The sequence below is a fragment of the Saccoglossus kowalevskii genome, chromosome 13 (assembly GCF_978046115.1).
Source record: "Saccoglossus kowalevskii chromosome 13, keSacKowa6.1, whole genome shotgun sequence".
Lineage (NCBI taxonomy): Eukaryota > Metazoa > Hemichordata > Enteropneusta > Harrimaniidae > Saccoglossus > Saccoglossus kowalevskii.
The window spans coordinates 21,746,190-21,771,512 of NC_140653.1; the positions used below are offsets into that span (position 1 = coordinate 21,746,190).

The window sequence follows — 25,323 nt, forward strand, 5'->3', positions numbered from 1 at the left end:
GTTTTATATTTGTATCAAATACTTGAATAATGTAAAGTACAATAAATGACGATCTCCGATCTGAATACCAACTTTATTTACAATATTGACCTAGATTATAATTTTGTCTCACTTAGGTAGTCAAATCAAAATTTCCAAGATGGCCGACCCACAATTGGAGAAACCGAAACAGCCCAGAAAAAACATGGATTTGTAAGTGTGTCTTATTCCTGTTCGCCTTGTTCGTAATTTACTGAGTGTTTGTTCCGATAAGTTCATCGAATAACATATATATGCCCTACTTAATTAATATAGACTTGAATTTGAGAAATAACTATGAACACTGACGCGTGGGTCATTCCATTTCCAGCACTGACGCCGGGACAGTTCGATTGTTTATTTACGATCACAACTATACTGAACAATGTTACAACTGTGTCTGTTTAGTGATTTAGTGTACATAAAATACAATTTATTTGGGAAAGACATTCCAATGTACCCCACACCATACCCTAATTCTCACCTCCCAATCTCTCAATTTAGTTGTATCATGATGTACGTCCATGAATGGTCATTAGAGGTCCATGGTTGTATATATATATCCCTCTCAAGATAACTATAGGTAATTTGAGGGGGTACGAGAGGGTGTGGGGCAGGTTTTAGTTAGGATTAGAGGTTGGGGTACATTAGAAAGTCTTTCTGAGAATTTATTACATAACCTGGGCAGAAAAAAACATTGTTTTTCCTTGCCATAATTATGCATTTTTCCTATGCAACTTCATGCAGAAATCCTAATAAATAAAGTTTATAGTTCGCAACTGAATAATTTAGCAATTGTTTTGTTGATTGTTGTCAGTTGTTTGTTTTGTGTTCTTGGTAAATTGGAACTATTTTTTTTTCTTTTATTTTTTTTTTCAACAAGACAAGGTACATAACAAATTAAATTATTTATAAAAAAAGATCACAAATTGGAACTATGCATGGATGTATATGTTAGCGATCAGAGTGAACACTGTTGCGGGTTAAAAAAAATACGCCTTTCCAGTATTTAGCGCCCTCTCGCTGTGGTTCCATTGCTTACTGTTGCAACAGGTGACTGATATTTAACTCCCTTTTAATTACCTTATGTAATGTCTGTTTCTAGTCTGTCAATAGGAATTACCTTAATGTAACTTATTTTGAATTAATTAATTAATTCAGTTGTTATTAAATTAATTTTTACTTTCAGAAGTGAAGACGATCTTGGCTGGGGACAGGGCGAATTCAGCAACCCTGGTAAGTAAGATTCAGTTTTTCAACAATTTGTTGTAAAGTTATAATGAGTTCTTGGACTTGGTTTTAGTAGTCGATGTTTTGCAGGAAATAAAATAATCAAAAATGTATACAAGAAATTTGATTTGATTCAACTTAGCAATTTCCTTTATAATTCAAACAAGAGATAAGGAACTACCTTGATAAATATATGACTAGAATGACAGACAGTAGTGTTTACATTTATAAACAGGTGCATGGATGATACCTGTGACATTTACACTTTTGTTACTTTTTGTTTTTCTCCTGTGTCACGTTTTCCAGGCTCATCACCCGACACCATCCAGTATGATTGGCAAGATATTACAGAGGACTTTATCAAATCTACCGAGGAACTTAAGCTGGGTGAACTCTTACATGATTCTGAGTAAGTCAATTGGGTTTTGATTCTGCATGAACCATGAAAAGTACCTTAACTTCAAATTAACACATGCATCGTATTTATCTATTATGTTACACCACCTGGGTGATATTCTGCTGCATCAAAAACAAATAAATAATAAAAAAAACTAATGGGGTAGTAAAAATAATTGTGTACAAGACCATGGATTAATAAATAAGATACTAATCTGCATTGCCAGGCTTAGTGAGAGTTTCTCCTATTGATGGTGGACATTGCATACTATTGAATCTTCTTGCGTTCTTCCATGTACCATAATTTGTTTTTTAAAAGCATATCTCAGTCTACTAGAGATGCACATGAACCAATAAATTGTGTTTTGCTTGGAGCTAAGACTTTGAAGACGACAAACTCATTGATATATTGTACTATTTTACTTCTGTTATTTGCTCTAGTGTTTCTTAAAAGTGTAGCTTGTACTTTTTACCTTGCCCGTACCATCAAAGATGGAAGGGAAAGGTATATTAAGGGAAAAAAATTTGTCCGGCGTTGTCGTCGTTGTTGTTGTTGTCGTCGTCGTTAATAATTGTTATTGTGTGCATAATAACTTTACTAATTCTATTCCAAACTTTATCAAACTCTGTCACCTTATTCATCAGTATAAAGTCTTCCCTGAGTTTGAACAACAGATGTCCTGTATGAAAATATCATGCAAAAATTGAGAAAATCTGATAAAATATTTTGACTGTTTCTACTTGACTGATCACTGGTGATACACATCAAAGGTCACTGATCTCAGTGGAAATATGCATTGTTGTATGTGTTCAATGAAGCAAATGATTTATCTTGTAATAATATCCTTGGTAATGTATACCAGAATCCCATACTGGGTTTCAAAACCAACTCCTGGAGAGATTGCACAGTCTGATACACATTTGCAAACCTACCAATAAAATCTTTACAGAAAACAAGATGTCAGAAAATCAATATAAGCACTGCTATGAACTGGGTGCCAAACTTTGATCAAGATCTGAAGCTAATAGAAAATCTGTTTAGTCAAAAGTTATCAAATCAAAAACAATACATAAAAAATACATTAAAAGCAAAACATTTCATCCACATTTTAAAAAGAAAATTATTCTAAAATATATGTATTCTGTATTTGACAAACAGTTCATTCGACAAATGAAAACTCACAGGAATATGTTTCAGCTATTAGAACAGAATGATAGTTTTTATAATACTAGTTTAAAAACGCACTTCAAAGATTGCAGTGTTTGAAGATGTAGATTTTCAGGAGGCAACAGTACTGTTGACTCCTTCCACTGGACACCAACTAACTATTTAAGTTGATTTGCATACAAAGCAGAGCTTGCAACATGATAGCTATTCATAAAGGGTGTTTTTTTTTTACTTTTCATATAATACAGTAGTCACACAATGAGGCAGTTCATATTTGTCTCAGTGAATCATTAATTTTTGTCAGACACCTGTACAAAATACTTGGACAAAAGCCAGCTAAAATTTTCTGTTATCTTGCATGTTTTATGAATCTACTCACATCTAAATGCAGCACTTTTTTTTTTCAATGAGACATTTGTTTTTATACTAAAATATCTGAATTACTTTGAATAAAGCTGGAAATTATGTTCCTTAAAATAATTAAACAAATAAGGCACCAATGTTTTTGTAAGATATTTACATCTTTTAAGGACATTCGGTAGACTGATTCCCCACTGTTGGTTCAACCCCAAAACTTGTTTGTATTCAAAATTAATTATGACAATGCATATTTATATTGAAACAAACTATGATAAAGGAATTATATTACTGTAGAATACTTTATTTTCGCTTGGAATTTATTTTCGCTATTTTCGTTGAAGGGATGATTCCGTGAAAATAAAATCCAGCGAATATACTTTTTTCCCTATATTTCACATTATACTCATCAGAAATCAGTGAAAATAAATTCCATACAAAACGCCCAAAAAGCCTTTTCAGCGAAAATTAATTCCGGCGAAAATAAAGTATTCCACAGTATATAACAAAGGGCAAGGTCACCAGAGTTCAACTATGTTTATTGGTACTCATGGATTTCACAAAGTTTGCAAACATAACAAAAGTTTAACTCAAATATGATGTTTACTCAAATATCAAGGAAATTTAGTAAAAATCTTTAAACGTAAAACGTAAAGCTGTAAAACTTCAACTTCCGCATCTAGCAATGTTTAAGATTTAATAAATCGAAGGCTTTTATAATGATTAAATTTTCATGATTGTCACCATAACTTTCACTACTGTCTTCAGAAAATCTCCTGCGAAATTTAAACGGGTAGAAATACTAACACTAAAGCTATGATGTCGCTATTTTGTTTGTTTTTCAGTTTTGGTTTATTTGAAGCCATGTCTGCTATTGAAATGATGGATCCTAAGATGGATGCAGGTATGGTGTGCAATCAAGCTAACAGAAAAGTATTGAATTTTGAACAGTCTATCAAAGCAGGAACTGTGAAAATCAAAGACTTAACCCCACCACAGATTATTGGTATCATAGACGCAACATTAGCATGTTTGGTAAGTGCTACGGTAGTTATATAGCGGGTAGGAGGGAATAGTTGTTACTGATTGCAACACTTGTCATCTGTTCTATTGGTTGAATGCATGGCAATAAAATATGCGACTCATATCTTATATGATAAGAAATCTACCAGCAGATTGTAATGTGGCCACCTGTGTCCAATTTGATACCTCCAATAAAAGGTCTAGTGTTGTCCCCAGGATCCAAACGGTGTGCGATATCGCCACAGTCATTATCCTGAGTGACACTGTGACTTTGCTGACAAATCAAATTAATAAATAGCTGAAAATTAAAAACTTGTGTATAAGAGTTTTATATAAAATAAATAGATGTGTGCATTGTGTCATTGAGTGTTTTAATGATTTAATGTTTTTCATCACCATTTCTGCTTTAAATGATTATAGAATTACATGCAAATGTTATGCAAATTAGTATTAAATTGTTACTGTCACAGTGGTTTAAATGTGTTACTATGGGATCTATGAGTGCATCACATGTGCATTTCAACTGCTGTATATTGGTTGTTACATGACAACAAACTTAGTCTCTGTTCATTTGATTGCCTTCAGTTTATAACATGCTTTTAAATCTGTCTTTTGCTTAGCATTCCCAGACATCATGACATTCCCAGACATCTGGGTCTTTATTGTGCACAATCTGGATTCACTGAATATCCTTTATGACGCAACATGTTTATATTCTGTTACAGATTATGCTTCTAGCATCAATACACAAAACAGGCTTTCCATGTGCCAATATAATTGAAATATTTGATTTCTTTACAGGTAACGTGGTTGGAAGGTCACTCATTGGCTCAGACTATATTTACTAATTTATATCTACATAATCCCGATATAATAGAAGACCGATGCATCAAGTCGTTCTCATTATTTATTTTGAAAGTAGTCGACATGGTACGTGAGAAGGTCAATAGAGCATCCGTGTTTGAAGAGGTAAGTGCAGTTACCATGCATGCTGTGCTCTTTGCACGAGACGTATTTTTGTATATCAGGGTACATTGTCTTTTTACCAAATTTTTGAAGGTCACATTGTCTTTTACCGAATTTTAGGGAGTCACATTGTATTTATCGAATTTTAGGGAGTCCCATTGTCTTTTACCAGTTTTATTTACCAAATTTTAGAAAGTCACATTGTCTTTTACCGAATTTTAGGGAGTCACATTGTCTTTTACCGAATTTTAGGGAATCACATTGTCTTTTACCAAATTTTAGGAAGCCGCATTGTCTTTTACCGAATTTTAGGGAGTCACATTGTCTTTTACCGAATTTTAGGGAGTCACATTGTCTTTTACCAAATTTTAGGAAGCCGCATTGTCTTTTACCGAATTTTAGAGAGTCACATTGTCTTTTACCGAATTTTAGGGATTCACATTGTCTTGTAGCAAATTTTAGGGAGTCACATTGTCTTTATGGAATTTTAGGGAATCACATTGTCTTTATGGAATTTTAGGGAGTCACTTTGACCTTTGTGGAATTTTAGAGAGTCTGAAGTTTATATAAATTGGTTAAAATTAGAGTTTGTAGTATTTTGCAGTGCTTGTGAACACATTGATTTCCTGTCAATTTGTGAACATGCAAGAATAATATACAATGGGCGATTGAAAAGTGTATGCATTGCATGCACACTGTACATAGGCAGCATTAAAGGCTTCCTTCCACCACAGATTGATACTGACTCAAAATAACAATGCGCATATGCATGAGAACATCCCACAGTAAGCATGTACAGGAAATAGTTCCGCTATTCTGTTGTCGTTGTAGTAATTTAACGTCATTGCATATACAGGAGGATTTCCAGCCAATGACATATGGTTTTAAGCTAGCCAATCACCTGTCTGATATGAGAGTTGGTGGAATGCTCAGAGAAGTAGAGGAGGAATATTTGAAAAAAATAAAAGTAAGTCTGTTAAATATGATAAATACTGTAACATCAAAATGATGAATGCATGCATGCTCTATTTTTGTTTAACTTTTGGATTATTTCTATTTTCTTGCCTTTGTACTTCAACAAGTTTGAATTTTGTTTTAATTTTACATAATGTACACTTCTTTGAACATATGAGTGAGTTCATCTGTTCCTGTTTTTCAGAGTACTCGGCTCAGACAAGGTGAAGACAGGGATGAAAGTACAGAGTTACAAGTAAGAATACATCACACAGGTAGTCATGCATGCTCTAATTGTACATTATGCCACAAAGTGATCTGGTGTTACAGAAATACTCACGATATCTGTATGTTCAAAAAGTCACAAATGTTTATACCCTTGGTATTTCATATTTATCCTCATAAAAAAGTTTTGTTCAGCATTTTTCTAAGTTTAACTGCTATGTACATAAGCCTCAGAACTGGCCGAGATCATACCAATTTTTATTTGTTTTGAAAAAAATCCATCCATCTTGAAATTATTGGTCATATATTTGGTTTAGTGACATGTTCCTAACTTTTCACAGATTCATTAGCTATGTACATGTCGTCTAGTACAGTCAAAGTATGGTAATACTGTGTTCTTGTAGATTGACTCAAACATAATTCACCTCAGAGTCTGCCAACAAGAGTGCAGAATTCATGCCAACAATGTCCAATTATTAGAATTATGCAATGAAAAAAAACATATCTATCATAAAGATGATTTTGTTTCTCATTTCAGGTAATTGTGATTCTCACTAGAAATGATTTTCAGTAATATAATCCCTGCATACATGTTTATTTTTTCATTCACAGCATCAACAGTTTATAGCAGTGCAATCCAGAATTAAATTTTGTAGGATGTTTTATGGAGCCTTGATGGCTTTCAACAAAAAAGAGGTAATACTAATGTATTTCCAGCAGATTGCATGAATGTAATTCACTGTAACCTGCTACAACTTTGTGTGAAATGAGTTTAGAGGAGTCAAGAAAAAATGGTAAAGACTTCAGATGATTAAATCGCAAATTGTCCTTAAAGTGTATTTCTCAAATTAGCTTTTGTGGGTGTGGGATTTTTTCACATTGGATATCTGATAAAACTTGTTTCTTACAGGTGAGACAAGGCTCAGTAGAAGCCAGGAGGTGTGTACAACAAGGGGACCATCTACTCGCGGGCATACAGAGTAGTATCAAGTACGGTATACAGTCTCCCACAGATGCCAGTGTTAATGGTTGGTACCTGTATCTATGTATGATATGTATTGTCACTTTTACACATTTGCTATTTCAAAATTCATTGTTTTGATCTGTGCACAGTGCGCTAGATTTATGTTTGAAATCCCCTCTTTTGAAATGTTCAGTACTGGGGGTCACGTAGTACACAAAGAGACCCTTGTTGTATTGACACTATCGGTAATCATCTGACTGTTCACTCCAGCTGTTGCACTACCATGTGGCACTTGTTCTTTTCATGTCTCTAGAATGCCAACAATTTTGTATTTTTGCGTCAGATTTTTTGCCAGATTCATTGATGCATTTTGATAAATTTGGGAATTTAAAATAGCAGAATGTGTGTCATATTGCGATCATGTGATGTTTAGGTTTTTATTGCTTAAATGTTTCACTTCTTTGTACATGGCGGGAATAACCAAGTCAAATGTGTGTATCAATTTTCTTGGTATTTCTACACCCCTGTGTTATTATCCCAGCAACGACCCTAATTTATTTAACTGTACTACAAATGTATCAACTGAAACAAAAATTCACAGTTTTGACTTGTCATTCACATACTTGAAATATTAAGTACGAACAGTATTGGAATAAAGAATGTCCAATGTGTCTGTAAGTTTGAGCATATCAAGAATTTATTTAAATGTGTTTCTTTTATACCGGTAGTATATCTGTCAAATTGACTTCTAGCAAACACTATGATTTTAACCTTGAACCACAGACAGTACATGTGAAACGATAATGTGTGCTATTCTGACACCACTGTAAATACAGTGTAAAATGTGTAACGTTGAAACATTCGCAAATCGTGAGTGTTTGCTTTTCATGAAATCTTCATCACACATCATTGTATGTGATTCTGAAAGTTGTATCGATATGTGTGAACATGAATGAGATCATTTTTGAGTAAACATAGGTAATTAGACAAATTTTGGTCCCAATTCTTGTAGCATGATGTCTGAACAAAATTACCAGACTAGTAAAATGACATATGCTTACAGATATCCTCGAAACGTGACATACTTGAAGTGGGAGGGTTGTCACTTGCGTACGTGTGGGAATTGAGCCCAAAGTGACGATAACAATACATGCTGAAAACTCCAAGTCTCATGGGCAGATGTTTGTTTGTAAACAATGACAAGCTATGGCCATCTGACGCATGTGCAGGTGACGATGCTTCCACTTTTATAGCTTGGTACACTTCTAAATTGGATGCAATAACCTTTTCTGCTCTACAAATTATGATGCATTCATAACACACAATATTTAGAATGCTATCAAACCCCTTTTTCTTTATCAGATCATTCAGTGATTATGGGATTTGAACCACTTGTAAACCAACGTCTACTGCCACCGACGTTCCCCAGGTACTGTAAAATAGTGAGTCGAGAAGAGGCTGTCCAGTATTTATCAAAACTGATGTCCCGACTAAATCGGATCTTTGATATAGTGGAGTGTACAAATTTACATGTTGCCTTTGTAAGTATTTATTGCATGTGGTGTTCAAAGACATGAGATTTTAACCTTTAGAGCTGCAAATTCTTTAATTTTAATCTTGATTTTGAACTGAACACACAAAATCTGACATTGCTTCGATAAAAAAAATTGTAAAATTGTAAATTTTCATCAACATTTTATGTGGAGCAGAGAGCTATAAATGGATCTATTTGTGAATCGTGTCTGAAGTTGACTTTGGTGCTCAAAGGGTTAATGATATGCAAATTACCTAATTAGTATGCACATACGATATATAGAACTATTTTGTGAATGGTGACAAAAGTTGACTTTGGTGCTCAAATGGTTAATGGTATGCAAATTACCTAATTAATATGCACATACGGTATATAGAACTATTTTGTGAATGGTGACAAAGTTGGCTGGGGTGCTCAAAGGGTTAATGATATGCAAATTACCTAATTAGTATGCACATACGATATATAGAACTATTTTGTGAATGGTGACAAAAGTTGACTTTGGTGCTCAAATGGTTAATGGTATGCAAATTACCTAATTAATATGCACATACGGCATATAGAACTATTTTGTGAATGGTAACAAAGTTGACTTTGGTGCTCAAAGGGTTAATGATATGCAAATTACCTAATTAGTATGTACATACGATATATAGAACTATTTTGTGAATGGTGACAAAAGTTGACTTTGGTGCTCAAATGGTTAATGGTATGCAAATTACCTAATTAATATGCACATACGGTATATAGAGCTGTTTTGTGAATGGTGACAAAGTTGACTGGGGTGCTCAAATGGTTAATGGTATGCAAATTACCTAATTAATATGCACATACGATATATAGAACTATTTTGTGAATGGTGACAAAAGTTGACTTTGGTGCTCAAATGGTTAATGGTATGCAAATTACCTAATTAATATGCACATACGGTATATAGAACTATTTTGTGAATGGTGACAAAGTTGACTTTGGTGCTCAAAGGGTTAATGATATGCAAATTACCTAATTAGTATGCACATACGATATATAGAACTATTTTGTGAATGGTGACAAAAGTTGACTTTGGTGCTCAAATGGTTAATGGTATGCAAATTACCTAATTAATATGCACATACGGTATATAGAACTATTTTGTGAATGGTGACAAAGTTGACTGGGGTGCTCAAATGGTTAATGGTATGCAAATTACCTAATTAATATGCACATACGATATATAGAACTATTTTGTGAATGGTGACAAAAGTTGACTTTGGTGCTCAAAGGGTTAATGATATGCAAATTACCTAATTAATATGCACATACCGTATATAGAACTTTTTTGTGAATGGTGACAAAAGTTGACTTTGGTGCTCAAATCGTTAATGGTATGCAAATTACCTAATTAATATGCACATATGGTATATAGAACTATTTTGTGAATGGTCACAAAAGTTGACTTTGGTGCTCAAAGGGTTAATGATATGCAAATTACCTAATTAATATGCACATACGATATATAGAACTATTTTGTGAATAGTGACAAAAGTTGACTTTGGTGCTCAAAGGGTTAATGATATGCAAATTACCTAATTAATATGCACATACGATATATAGAACTATTTTGTGAATGGTGACAAAAGTTGACTTTGGTGCTCAAATGGTTAATGGTATGCAAATTACCTAATTAATATGCACATATGAGAATTTTCACTGATTCACAAAGATTAGTCATGTATTGTATGCTTTACAGTATAAAAACGAAACTAGTTTTGGGATTTGAAAACTAGACAAATCAGACATTGTAAATGTAAATATGTGCCTTAAAAAGTAAAATGATAGAATGCGAGTAAATGTCTTGCATTATTGTGTGATTTATTTTTTATTTTTGTTGGCAGGATTTCTTCATAGAGTTTAGTAAACAAAGTCCATGTGTTTTATCCAGATCATTACTACAAATGATATTCCTGCCACAGAATAAGAAAATATTTGGTTCAGAATTGATTCAAGATTTCATCCGAGAAGGAATTAGAATGTTTTTATGTCCCCCAGTCTTGGCACCAAAGTCTTGGTTGATGAACAACGCCCAGGCCAAGGAGTATGTGGATGCTCTGCTTACACACATGATTAGAGTAAGTTTTTTCATCAACTGAAATTTTGAATTGGTATTTTGACCATCCAGATGTCTCCTTATCTCAGTATACCCTGGCCATCCAGATGTCTCCTTATCTCAGTATACCCTGGCCATCCAGATGTCTCCTTATCTCAGTATACCCTGGCCATCCAGATGTCTCCTTATTTCAGTATACCCTGGCCATCCAGATGTCTCCTTATCTCAGTATACCCTGGCCATCCAGATGTCTCCTTATCTCAGTATACCCTGGCCATCCAGATGTCTCCTTATCTCAGTATACCCTGGCCATCCAGATGTCTCCTTATCTCAGTATACCCTGGCCATCCAGATGTCTCCTTATCTCAGTATACCCTGGCCATCCAGATGTCCCCTTATCTCAGTATACCCTGGCCATCCAGATGTCTCCTTATCTCAGTATACCCAGGCCATCCAGATGTCTCCTTATCCAAGTGTATCCTGGCCATCCAGGTGTCTCCTTATCTCAGTATACCCTGGCCATCCAGATGTCTCCTTATCCAAGTGTATCCTGGCCATCCAGGTGTCTCCTTATCTCAGTATACCCTGGCCATCCAGATGTCTCCTTATCTCAGTATATCCTGGCCATCCAGATGTCTCCTTATCTCAGTTTACCCTGGCCATCCAGATGTCTCCTTATCTCAATTTACCCTGGCCATCCAGGTGTCTCCTTATCTCAGTATACCCAGGCCATCCAGATGTCTCCTTATCTCAGTATATCCTGGCCATCCAGATGTCTCCTTATCTCAGTTTACCCTGGCCATCCAGATGTCTCCTTATCTCAGTATACCCTGGCCATCCAGATGTCTCCTTATCTCAGTATACCCTGGCCATCCAGATGTCTCCTTATCTCAGTATACCTTGGCCATCCAGATGTCTCCTTATCTCAGTATACCATGGCCATCCTGATGTCTCCTTATCTCAGTTTACCTTGGCCATCCTGATGTCTCCTTATCTCAGTATACCCTGGCCATCCCGATGTCTCCTTATCTCAGTATACCCTGGCCATCCAGATGTCTCCTTATCTCAGTATATCCTGGCCATCCAGATGTTTCTTTACCTCAGTATATCCTGGCCATCCAGGTGTCTCCTTATCTCAGTATACCCTGGCCATCCAGATGTCTCCTTATCTCAGTATACCCTGGCCATCCAGATGTCTCCTTATCTCAGTATATCATGGCCATCCAGATGTCTCCTTATCTCAGTATACCCAGGCCATCCAGATGTCTCCTTATCCAAGTGTATCCTGGCCATCCAGGTGTCTCCTTATCTCAGTTTACCCTGGCCATCCAGATGTCTCCTTATCCAAGTGTATCCTGGCCATCCAGGTGTCTCCTTATCTCAGTATACCCAGGCCATCCAGATGTCTCCTTATCTCAGTATATCCTGGTCATCCAGATGTCTCCTTATCTCAGTTTACCCTGGCCATCCAGATGTCTCCTTATCTCAGTATACCCTGGCCATCCAGATGTCTCCTTATCTCAGTATACCCTGGCCATCCAGATGTCTCCTTATCTCAGTATACCCTGGCCATCCAGATGTCTCCTTATCTCAGTTTACCCTGGCCATCCAGATGTCTCCTTATCTCAGTTTACCCTGGCCATCCAGATGTCTCCTTATCTCAGTATACCCTAGCCATCCAGATGTCTCCTTATCTCAGTTTACCCTGGCCATCCAGATGTCTCCTTATCTCAGTTTACCCTGGCCATCCAGATGTCTCCTTATCTCAGTATATCGTGGCCATCCAGATGTCTCCTTATCTCAGTATATCGTGGCCATCCAGATGTCTCCTTATCTCAGTATACCCTGGCCATCCAGATGTCTCCTTATCTCAGTATACCCAGGCCATCCAGATGTCTCCTTATTCAAGTGTATCCTGGCCATCCAGGTGTCTCCTTATCTCAGTATACCCTGGCCATCCAGATGTCTCCTTATCCAAGTGTATCCTGGCCATCCAGGTGTCTCCTTATCTCAGTATACCCAGGCCATCCAGGTGTCTCCTTATCTCAGTATACCCAGGCCATCCAGATGTCTCCTTATCTCAGTATATCCTGGCTATCCAGATGTCTCCTTATCTCAGTATACCCTGGCCATCCAGATGTTTCCTTATCTCAATTTACCCTGGCCATCCAGATGTCTCCTTATCTCAGTATACCCTGGCCATCCAGATGTCTCCTTATCTCAGTATACCCTGGCCATCCAGATGTCTCCTTATCTCAGTATACCCTGGCCATCCAGATGTCTCCTTATCTCAGTATACCCTGGCCATCCAGATGTCTCCTTATCTCAGTTTACCCTGGCCATCCAGATGTCTCCTTATCTCAGTATACCCTGGCCATCCAGATGTCTCCTTATCTCAGTTTACCCTGGCCATCCAGATGTCTCCTTATCTCAGTTTACCCTGGCCATCCAGATGTCTCCTTATCTCAGTATATCGTGGCCATCCATATGTCTCCTTATCTCAGTATACCCAGGTCATCCAGATGTCTCCTTATCTCAGTATATCGTGGCCATCCAGATGTCTCCTTATCTCAGTATACCCAGGCCATCCAGATGTCTCCTTATCCAAGTGTAACTTGGCCATCCAGATGTCTCCTTATCTCAGTTTACCCTGGCCATCCAGGTGTCTCCTTATCTCAGTATACCCTGGCCATCCAGATGTCTCCTTATCTCAGTATACCCTGGCCATCCAGATGTCTCCTTATCTCAGTATACCCTGGTCATCCAGATGTCTCCTTATCTCAGTATATCCTGGCCATCCAGATGTCTCCTTATCCAAGTGTATCCTGGCCATCCAGATGTCTCCTTATCTCAGTATACCCTGGCCATCCAGATGTCTCCTTATCTCAGTATACCCTGGCCATCCAGATGTCTCCTTATCCAAGTGTATCCTGGCCATCCAGATGTCTCCTTATCTCAGTATACCCTGGCCATCCAGGTGTCTCCTTATCTCAGTATACCCTGGCCATCCAGATGTCTCCTTATCTCAGTATACCTTGGCCATCCAGATGTCTCCTTATCTCAGTATACCTTGGCCATCCAGATGTCTCCTTATCTCAGTATACCCTGGCCATCCAGATGTCTTCTTATCCAAGTATATCGTGGCCATCCAGATGTCTCCTTATCCAAGTATATCGTGGCCATCCAGGTGTCTCCTTACCTCAGTATACCCTGGCCATCCAGATGTCTCCTTATCTCAGTATATTCTGGCATCCAGATGTCTCCTTATCTCAGTATACCCTGGCCATCCAGATGTCTCCTTATCTCAGTATACCCTGGCCACCCAGATGTCTCCTTATCCAAGTGTATCCTGGCCATCCAGATGTCTCCTTATCTCAGTATACCCTGGCCATCCAGATGTCTCCTTATCTCAGTATACCCTGGCCATCCAGATGTCTCCTTATCTCAGTATACCCTGGCCATCCAGATGTCTCCTTATCTCAGTATACCCTGGCCATCCAGATGTCTCCTTATCTCAGTATACCCTGGCCATCCAGATGTCTCCTTATCTCAGTATACCCTGGCCATCCAGATGTCTCCTTATCTCAGTATACCCTGGCCATCCAGATGTCTCCTTATCCAAGTATATCATGGCCATCCAGATGTTTCCTTACCTCAGTATATCCTGGCCATCCAGGTGTGTCCTTACCTCAGTATACCCTGGCCATCCAGATGTCTCCTTATCCAAGTGTATCCTGGCCATCCAGATGTCTCCTTATCTCAGTATACCCTGGCCATCCAGATGTCTCCTTATCTCAGTATACCCTGGCCATCCAGATGTCTCCTTATCTCAGTATACCCTGGCCATCCAGATGTCTCCTTATCTCAGTATACCCTGGCCATCCAGATGTCTCCTTATCTCAGTATACCCTGGCCATCCAGATGTCTCCTTATCTCAGTATACCCTGGCCATCCAGATGTCTCCTTATCCAAGTGTATCCTGGCCATCCAGATGTCTCCTTATCTCAGTATACCCTGGCCATCCAGATGTCTCCTTATCTCAGTATACCCTGGCCATCCAGATGTCTCCTTATCTCAGTATACCCTGGCCATCCAGATGTCTCCTTATCCAAGTGTATCCTGGCCATCCAGATGTCTCCTTATCTCAGTATATCCTGGCCATCCAGGTGTCTCCTTATCTCAGTATACCCTGGCCATCCAGATGTCTCCTTATCTCAGTATACCTTGGCCATCCAGATGTCTCCTTATCTCAGTATACCCTGGCCATCCAGATGTCTTCTTATCCAAGTATATCGTGGCCATCCAGATGTCTCCTTATCCAAGTATATCGTGGCCATCCAGGTGTCTCCTTACCTCAGTATACCCTGGCCATCCAGATGTCTCCTTATCTCAGTATATCCTGGTCATCCAGATGTCTCCTTATCTCAGTATACCCTGGCCATCCAGATGTCTCCTTATCTCAGTATACCCTGGCCATCCAGATGTCTCCTTATCCAAGTGTATCCTGGCCATCCAGATGTCTCCTTATCTCAGTATACCCTGGCCATCCAGATGTCTCCTTATCTCAGTATACCCTGGCCATCCAGATGTCTCCTTATCTCAGTATACCCTGGCCATCCAGATGTCTCCTTATCTCAGTATACCCTGGCCATCCAGATGTCTCCTTATCTCAGTATACCCTGGCCATCCAGATGTCTCCTTATCTCAGTATACCCTGGCCATCCAGATGTCTCCTTATCCAAGTATATCGTGGCCATCCAGATGTTTCCTTACCTCAGTATATCCTGGCCATCCAGGTGTCTCCTTACCTCAGTATACCCTGGCCATCCAGATGTCTCCTTATCTCAGTATATCCTGGCCATCCAGATGTCTCCTTATCTCAGTATACCCTGGCCATCCAGATGTCTCCTTATCTCAGTATACCCTGGCCATCCAGATGTCTCCTTATCCAAGTATATCGTGGCCATCCAGATGTTTCCTTACCTCAGTATATCCTGGCCATCCAGGTGTCTCCTTACCTCAGTATACCCTGGTCATCCAGATGTCTCCTTATCCAAGTGTATCCTGGCCATCCAGATGTCTCCTTATCTCAGTATACTCTGGCCATCCAGATGTCTCCTTATCTCAGTATACCCTGGCCATCCAGATGTCTCCTTATCTCAGTATACCCTGGCCATCCAGATGTCTCCTTATCCAAGTGTATCCTGGCCATCCAGATGTCTCCTTATCTCAGTATTCCCCAGTCATCCAGGTACCTCCTTATCTCTGTATACCCTGGCCATCCAGATGTCTCCTTATCTCAGTATATCCTGGCCATCCAGATGTCTCCTTATCTCAGTATACCCTGGCCATCCAGATGTCTCCTTATCTCAGTATACCCTGGCCATCCAGATGTCTCCTTATCCAAGTATATCGTGGCCATGCAGATGTTTCCTTACCTCAGTATATCCTGACCATCCAGGTGTCTCCTTACCTCAGTATACCCTGGCCATCCAGATGTCTCCTTATCCAAGTATACCCTGGCCATCCAGATGTCTCCTTATCCAAGTGTATCCTGGCCATCCAGATGTCTCCTTATCTCAGTATTCCCCAGTCATCCAGGTACCTCCTTATCTCTGTATACCCTGGCCATCCAGATGTCTCCTTATCTCAGTATATCCTGGCCATCCAGATGTCTCCTTATCTCAGTATACCCTGGCCATCCAGATGTCTCCTTATCTCAGTATACCCTGGCCATCCAGATGTCTCCTTATCCAAGTATATCGTGGCCATGCAGATGTTTCCTTACCTCAGTATATCCTGACCATCCAGGTGTCTCCTTACCTCAGTATACCCTGGCCATCCAGATGTCTCCTTATCCAAGTGTATCCTGGCCATCCAGATGTCTCCTTATCTCAGTATACCCTGGCCATCCAGATGTCTCCTTATCTCAGTATACCCTGGCCATCCAGATGTCTCCTTATCTCAGTATACCCTGGCCATCCAGATGTCTCCTTATCCAAGTGTATCCTGGCCATCCAGATGTCTCCTTATCTCAGTATTCCCCAGTCATCCAGGTACCTTCTTATCTCTGTATACCCTGGCCATCCAGATGTCTCCTTATCTCAGTATACCCTGGCCATCCAGATGTCTCCTTATCTCAGTATACCCTGGCCATCCAGATGTCTCCTTATCCAAGTATATCGTGGCCATCCAGATGTCTCCTTATCCAAGTATATCGTGGCCATCCAGGTGTCTCCTTACCTCAGTATACCCTGGCCATCCAGATGTCTCCTTATCTCAGTATATCCTGGCCATCCAGATGTCTCCTTATCTCAGTATACCCTGGCCATCCAGATGTCTCCTTATCTCAGTATACTCTGGCCATCCAGATGTCTCCTTATCTCAGTATACCCTGGCCATCCAGATGTCTCCTTATCCAAGTGTATCCTGGCCATCCAGATGTCTCCTTATCTCAGTATACCCTGGCCATCCAGATGTCTCCTTATCTCAGTTTACCCTGGCCATCCAGATGTCTCCTTATCTCAGTATACCCTGGCCATCCAGATGTCTCCTTATCTCAGTATACCCTGGCCATCCAGATGTCTCCTTATCTCAGTATACCCTGGCCATCCAGATGTCTCCTTATCCAAGTGTATCCTGGCCATCCAGATGTCTCCTTATCTCAGTATTCCCCAGTCATCCAGGTACCTCCTTATCTCTGTATACCCTGGCCATCCAGATGTCTCCTTATCTCAGTATATCCTGGCCATCCAGATGTCTCCTTATCTCAGTATACCCTGGCCATCCAGATGTCTCCTTACCTCAGTATACCCTGGCCATCCAGATGTCTCCTTATCCAAGTGTATCCTGGCCATCCAGATGTCTCCTTATCTCAGTATACCCTGGCCATCCAGATGTCTCCTTATCTCAGTATACCCTGGCCATCCAGATGTCTCCTTATCCAAGTGTATCCTGGCCATCCAGATGTCTCCTTATCCAAGTGTATCCTGGCCATCCAGATGTCTCCTTATCTCAGTATTCCCCAGTCATCCAGGTACCTTCTTATCTCTGTATACCCTGGCCATCCAGATGTCTCCTTATCTCAGTATACCCTGGCCATCCAGATGTCTCCTTATCTCAGTATACCCTGGCCATCCAGATGTCTCCTTATCCAAGTATATCGTGGCCATCCAGATGTCTCCTTATCCAAGTATATCGTGGCCATCCAGGTGTCTCCTTACCTCAGTATACCCTGGCCATCCAGATGTCTCCTTATCTCAGTATATCCTGGCCATCCAGATGTCTCCTTATCTCAGTATACCCTGGCCATCCAGATGTCTCCTTATCTCAGTATACCCTGGCCATCCAGATGTCTCCTTATCTCAGTATACCCTGGCCATCCAGATGTCTCCTTATCCAAGTGTATCCTGGCCATCCAGATGTCTCCTTATCTCAGTATACCCTGGCCATCCAGATGTCTCCTTATCTCAGTTTACCCTGGCCATCCAGATGTCTCCTTATCTCAGTATACCCTGGCCATCCAGATGTCTCCTTATCTCAGTATACCCTGGCCATCCAGATGTCTCCTTATCTCAGTATACCCTGGCCATCCAGATGTCTCCTTATCTCAGTATACCCTGGCCATCCAGATGTCTCCTTATCCAAGTATATCGTGGCCATCCAGATGTTTCCTTACCTCAGTATATCATGGCCATCCAGGTGTCTCCTTACCTCAGTATACCCTGGCCATCCAGATGTCTCCTTATCTCAGTATATCCTGGCCATCCAGATGTCTCCTTATCCAAGTATATCATGGCCATCCAGATGTTTCCTTACCTCAGTATATCCTGGCCATCCAGGTGTCTCCTTACCTCAGTATACCCTGGCCATCCAGATGTCTCCTTATCTCAGTATACCCTGGCCATCCAGATGTCTCCTTATCCAAGTATATCATGGCCATCCAGATGTTTCCTTACCTCAGTATATCCTGGCCATCCAGGTGTCTCCTTACCTCAGTATACCCTGGCCATCCAGATGTCTCCTTATCTCAGTATACCCTGGCCATCCAGATGTCTCTTTATCTCAGTATATCCTGGCTATCCAGATGTCTCCTTATCTCAGTATACCCTGGCCATCCAGATGTTTCCTTATCTCAATTTACCCTGGCCATCCAGATGTCTCCTTATCTCAGTATACCCTGGCCATCCAGATGTCTCCTTATCCAAGTATATCATGGCCATCCAGATGTTTCCTTACCTCAGTATATCCTGGCCATCCAGGTGTCTCCTTACCTCAGTATACCCTGGCCATCCAGATGTCTCCTTATCTCAGTATATCCTGGCCATCCAGGTGTTTTGTAATCTCCATATTCCCCTAGCCATCCAGGTATGTTCAAGTCACTGTATACCCTGTCCATTCAGGCACTACCTCATCTCTCTGTATTCTGATGAACCAGGTATCTCCATTTTTTAGTATACCCTGGACATTCAGGTACCTGGATATCTCAGTATTCCCCAGTCATCCAGGTACCTTCTTATCTCATTATACCCTGGTCATCCAGGTTCCTACATATTTTAGTAAACCCTGGTCATCCAGGTTCCTACATATCTCAGTATACCCTGGCCTTCCAATTATCTCTGCATCTCACTATATTCATCCAAGTATTATTTTTTTTTTTTTCTTCTCCTGTTTCTAGCCTATATGTGCATTGTATCAAATACATGGCCATAACCGAGCAAGGCAGAGGGACAAGTTAGCTCATATATTAGAGGAATTGGCAAACCTTCAGGATGAGGTAATAATAGCTTATGTTATGATATTTTACTTTTTGAAATTGTTGTGAAGCTGACAATAACATCATATGGTTGTTTTTCAGCCAACCTAAATGCTTAAGACAAAACGTTTTACTGGGTGATTCTGGTCTTTGCACACTTCAATAATTGTGTGTTAGCAAAACAGATAAGATAATGAAGCAGATTGTTTCACACCCATTGTTATATGAATGCATTTCCTAGCATATTTGACATTTTATTTTCAAAGCCCTCATTGTACTTCTTGTAGTAAAAATAAACCATTGCCCTCTGTGTTCCATTCATCAACAACAGATGTAGAAGTGTATTACCAAACTGGTTGTGCACGAAATGTGTCAGGTTTTCTAGTTTGTGACAATTCAACCACTTTGTGAAAGAAATCACGGTTTGAGAACTGACAAGGGCAAGCATTTGAAGGGAGGCACACAGTATATGCTGTACTAAATTGATGTTTTCAAGTCTGTATTCAATAATGTAAATATGTTGTGGCTTTATAATAACTATATTCTACCTAGTTTGATACGTGTATATACCCTTGGTACTAAACGTATACCTTGTTGACTATTCTTACCAGGCAGATAAAGTGGATGCTGCTCTGCATACTTTACTGATAAAACAAGAACCACAACGACAGCATCTGGCATGTTTTGGTAGTTTTGTATTGTACCACACATTACATGTGATGATACTTTACACACTGTCTGGCTTTGAACTTGAACTTTATGCTCCTCATGAATACCACTATGTATTTTGGTAAGTAACCAAGTAATCTCCATACCGCAAGTTCTACATTATCGGGTTTCTGAGTTTATCCTTGATTGTCGACAGTCCTCGGGCTTAATGTAAATGTGTATCCTAGACATCCTAGTTAGTAAATGCAAAGAGTTTCCACTCCATACTTCCTGTCCCGGCGTTCGCAATTTATTCACACCTATTACGTTTATACACAATATTTATTAATAACAATAACAGATTAATATTACATGTAGGTACGGCCGACTGTCGACAGTCTAAGTTTATCCCCACTCATTTCAATTAATCCTTTACGTACTATAAAATAATATTTTTTGACAAAAACGTGTTGCTCATTTTAATGTATTTTGTGTACTGTGAATACTTTATTTTAGCTGGAATAATTTTTTCGCTGAAAAGATTTTTTGGGCGTTCTGTATGGAATTTATTTTCACTGATTTTTGGTATATTCACTGGATTTTATTTTCACTGAATCATTCCTTCAGCGAAAATAGCGAAAATTAATTCCAAGCAAAAATATAGCATTTTAAAGTATTTAATTTATGTTATTTTGGCATGTTTTTTTGTGAAAGTTGTCATCTGCAAATGTTATTTGTGTTTCTGTTGTTTGTTTTTACTTTACATCATGAAGTAACCATATCTGAAAAAAAGGGGAAAGTGAAGGCTTACAACCATCAATATAATAAATAATATTTGGTAATCATTGTCCTTAGTCATTATTGAAAATAGCTAAACCAATGGTGAATAGACAGGGTTGAAAAGGTGACAGCAACATGGATAGAAGACAATTGCATAAAGTGGCAAGAAAGGTTGTGTCAACTTAGGTGTACCTATTAGATGGGTATGATGCACCATATTCTGAGCCTACCTATAGAGGGGGAATGTTGTGGCGAAAGTATATATGCATTGTATTTATTAGTTCTATAGTCATAGATGTATTGATGATCAAACTTCTTTCATATGTTTGACACCAAAGCCAACTTTTGTCACATTTTTCACAAAATAAATCTGCATTTTTTCTCTCTCATAATTTCTCCAAACTTTTGATCAAGACTTGAAGGCAATTGGAAGTTGCATCCATCCGGTCAGAATTATCAAAGAAATTGTATAAAAATACAAAGAAAATTTGCAAAATTTTGGTGGGAAAAATGATTGTGGTCAAAAAGTTAATGATTGGAAAGCAGGTGCTTAACTCGACCCAACCATGTATGATAATTTATTACAGGTATTTGTGTGAGTTTCTCTATGGTTGGTTGATATCTACATTGACCAGAGCCGAAGGATTCTTGCTAGAACAAGATTCAATATCGGAGCAGCTGCAAAAAGGAAGAAGCAGCAAGAAGAAGAGTAAAAAGAAGAAGCAGAGACCCCATGATAGAGAAATTGCAACAGCACAAGCACTTCAAAATTTCTGCAATGGATTTTATAAGGTAATGTATATACTGTACTATGAAAGTCTGGCTGGTTCTGATGAAATGTGGGGTACTGTAATTCTATCAATTTTCGGAATAGTTTGTTCAAGTCTGCATGTTTAACATATAAGGCTTTTTATTTGATGGAGTCTTATTTTTAACTTGTATATTACCTGCCAATATTCTGATGAAATATTTTCACATTTTTGTATATTTTTCTATAATTTCTTTTTTTCTACAATTTTTAGCTCCGTTGTCGACTTTGTCGAGCGGAGCTTATCATAAGAGTGATTGTCCGTCGTCGTCCGTGTCAATGTTTTACTTTTTCGACTTCTTCTTGAAAACTACAAGCCTGAATGCTTTGATACTTGGTGTATATGTACCTTGGGTAGACCTCTTATAGGTTTGTTAATTTCATGTTGATATCTTCAATTCTCTAATTTGGGGGAATATTTTTGTCATTTTTGGTAAAAAGTGATATTTTCGACTTCTTGTTAAAAACCAATAGTTCAATTGCTTTGATATCACATATATAGATACTACATGTAGACCTTTCTCAGATTTGTTCATTTCATGATGATATCTTCAATTCTCTAATTTTGGTGATGAATATTTTTGTCATTTTTGGTAAAAGTGATATTTTCGACTTCTTGTTAAAAACCGCAAGTCCAATTGCTTTGATATTACATATATCGGTACTACATGTGGACCTCTCTCAGATTTGTTTATTTTGTAATGATATCTTTAATTCTCTAATTTTGGTGAATATTTTTGTCATTTTTGGTAAAAAGTGATATTTTTGACTTCTTGTTAAAAACCTCAAGTTCATTTGCTTTGATATTACATATATAGATACTACATGTAGACCTTTCTCAGATTTGTTCATTTCGTTATGATATCTTCAATTCTCTAATTTTGGTGAATATTTTTGTCATTTTTGATAGAAAGTGATATTTTCGACTTCTTGTTAAAAACTGCAAGTTCGATTGCTTTGATACTATACATATTGTTCATTTTCTAATGATGTCTTCAGTTCTTTAATTGAAATGTGCATTGATAACAGCGGAGCTATCTTGTTTATTGATCCAAATTGTTTAAAAAAATCTGATAAATTTAAGGGGCTATTTTGTGAAAGAAGGTAAAAGTTGATATAAGGGTTATAAAAAGCAGAAACAGTCTTGGCGACTTGTTTGTTATTTTGTATGTACCATATGAATTCATTTCTTTTGATTTATTTTAATGCAAGTACCTGCATGACCCATCTGTTCTTTTAAGCAGACCTCATTTATCTGACTTGTTCTCAGAGGTTTTATTCTGATTTGGTGCTAAGACAGAACACAAATTATTCTGTATGTTTGTAGACATTTCTTGACTGATCTGATGTCAAATGAAATCAAAGCAACCATTGGTCAATTTTAGGCATTATAAAATTGGCTGAATAAGTAGTGCAATTTGAACCAGCACTTAACATGAAAGATGATTAATTTAATCCATCCAAATACTAATTCCTTTCATATTTAATACTATAAATGTATTTTTCCTTTTTTTTGAATACCACAGGCTATGGTAGGACTCTCCCTTGCTGACAAAATTAGGAAACCAAACTCTGAATGTGATAATGAGCAAGTACGATACGAACATCGATTCGCACCATTTGGCAACGTACTGACGCCACCCCCGGTTCAGTATCAACAGTTTATGGAAATGACTAGCCTCAGTAAATACAATCCGCCACTGAGACCCATAGACTTCTATATATCTTCATGTAAATACTTCCAGCAAGCTAAGGGGATATTTGAATCTATACCAAACCCAAGTGAAGAGGCAAGTATAAAATGGCTTTGCAGCTAGGGTGTCTTGAAAAACAGTGCCCCCTAGAATATCAGATGGAAATACATTTACATTTGACTTACCGTACTGTCATGCTAACACAGAGTAGTTAATATTCACTATTTTTGACCAGTAACTGGTTCAAGTTGCATTATACTACCGTAGATAATACATCCTCCCTCTCAAATAGGTGATCTCGCAAGATGCAGGAAAGACATGCATCAAACATCTGCCACAAAAATCAAACGATTTGATTTTGAACTCAAATTTCTTTATTTCGTAACTCGCATCGACCGGCCGATCTTCGACAGAGGAATATTGCTTTCGAATAGCCTCACTTAATCGAAATTTACCATCATCAAATGTGGACAGCACATTATTAAGCATGGAAATGTCCCCAAAATATTTTGTCGAATCCCCCAATTTGTTTGTCCTGTTTTTACATTCGATTTCACACATAACGCATGATTCTCGCAGTGAACGGAAAATGGTCTATTGTGTGTTATGGACAAGTTCTATCTCTTATTGGTGTAAGTGGCCGATGTGTTGAACAAACTAATTCTGAGGCTACTCCTCATTTTGTTTCAAAATATTGCCAGGTACATGTAATCTCATGTGTGAATATGTTGGGACTGCTGGTAATTGACAATATTTTGGTAGAATGTAGGAAACCAGTTGTTCTAATGTCACAACATCCAAAGCGATTTCAATGACAAAATCTTTGGTCAGTCACATGTATACTTGAGTGATTTTGTTTTTTCTTTCTGACATAGGTTTTGAATCTCATCAAGGTAGCCAAGACTAACTTTGTAGTGATGAAGTTGCTCGTGGGTGGACACAAGATGGACTCTAGTGAAGCTGCCTGTTTTGATTTCACCATTCACAAAGTCTTTCCTATTATCAAAATTAACTGAACTCGGTCATGTTGCTACAATGCCAGTACTGAACATTATTGATGTGGGTTCGGAAATTCATACAGACTATAGCATAAAACTTTGATCTGCAAGTGTAAAAGTTGTAAACTGGGTGTCGCTGCCAAATTCTTTTTTTTTTTATATATTTATATAAGATAATTTTTTTTTTGAGTATAATATACCCCTTGACATGTGCAGTGTACAATTTCAATTTACATGTTGTAACAGAGTCATTCTTGTATGCATCTATGGTTTTAATAGGGTCTATGCTATCTTTTATCAAATCAATATGCGCACACCAGTTGTGTACACACAATGTTCTATGGTGACAATGATGTAGTCTGATTTTTGCAGCCATTTTGAATATATGAACTGTGGAAGTCTATACTTATCATAACCCAAATATTTATTCATCTGATTTTAAAATAGTCATGATGATGAACAATAGTTTTGCAGAATTTGTATATGAAAATGTTTTTGTAGTGTGCATTCTTAGTGTGTATCCACATGGTGGTTTGCTTGCTACGTTGGCATGGTTGCATATACAGAAACAAGAAAGTGGCTAAATAAATACACAATTCGTTTTATACTATATATACAGATACATATGTATAATTGTTGGACAAACTGTGAAAACAATTTTATGACTCTTGAACATTTGAATGGATTTTATTAAAACTTGGAGAAACACTATTGGAAAC

General features: G+C 38.3%; 1 protein-coding gene across 1 annotated transcript; it reads left to right on the forward strand.

Moving 5' to 3' along the window:
- The first annotated feature begins 133 nt into the window (after positions 1 to 133).
- On the forward strand, positions 134 to 25,322 carry LOC100370479 (N-alpha-acetyltransferase 35, NatC auxiliary subunit-like). The gene is made up of 16 exons (XM_085507066.1): positions 134 to 192; positions 1,208 to 1,254; positions 1,555 to 1,657; positions 4,015 to 4,204; positions 4,994 to 5,161; positions 6,015 to 6,125; positions 6,318 to 6,368; positions 6,950 to 7,033; positions 7,248 to 7,365; positions 8,664 to 8,842; positions 10,710 to 10,943; positions 19,599 to 19,697; positions 20,288 to 20,466; positions 21,692 to 21,896; positions 23,439 to 23,702; positions 24,482 to 25,322. Exons 1-16 carry the CDS (start codon positions 140 to 142, stop codon positions 24,620 to 24,622), a joined length of 2,226 nt encoding a protein of 741 aa, XP_085363192.1. The 5' UTR covers positions 134 to 139; the 3' UTR covers positions 24,623 to 25,322.
- Position 25,323: the final 1 nt, after the last annotated feature.

Bases quoted from the DNA above. Each gene is read 5' to 3' on its own strand.
- LOC100370479 (XM_085507066.1), top strand. From the start codon at position 140: ATGGCCGACCCACAATTGGAGAAACCGAAACAGCCCAGAAAAAACATG. The intron at 1,255-1,554 runs GTAAGTAAGATT...CACGTTTTCCAG, and splicing joins GGGCGAATTCAGCAACCCTG to GCTCATCACCCGACACCATC. The intron at 10,944-19,598 runs GTAAGTTTTTTC...TCCTGTTTCTAG, and splicing joins TGCTTACACACATGATTAGA to CCTATATGTGCATTGTATCA.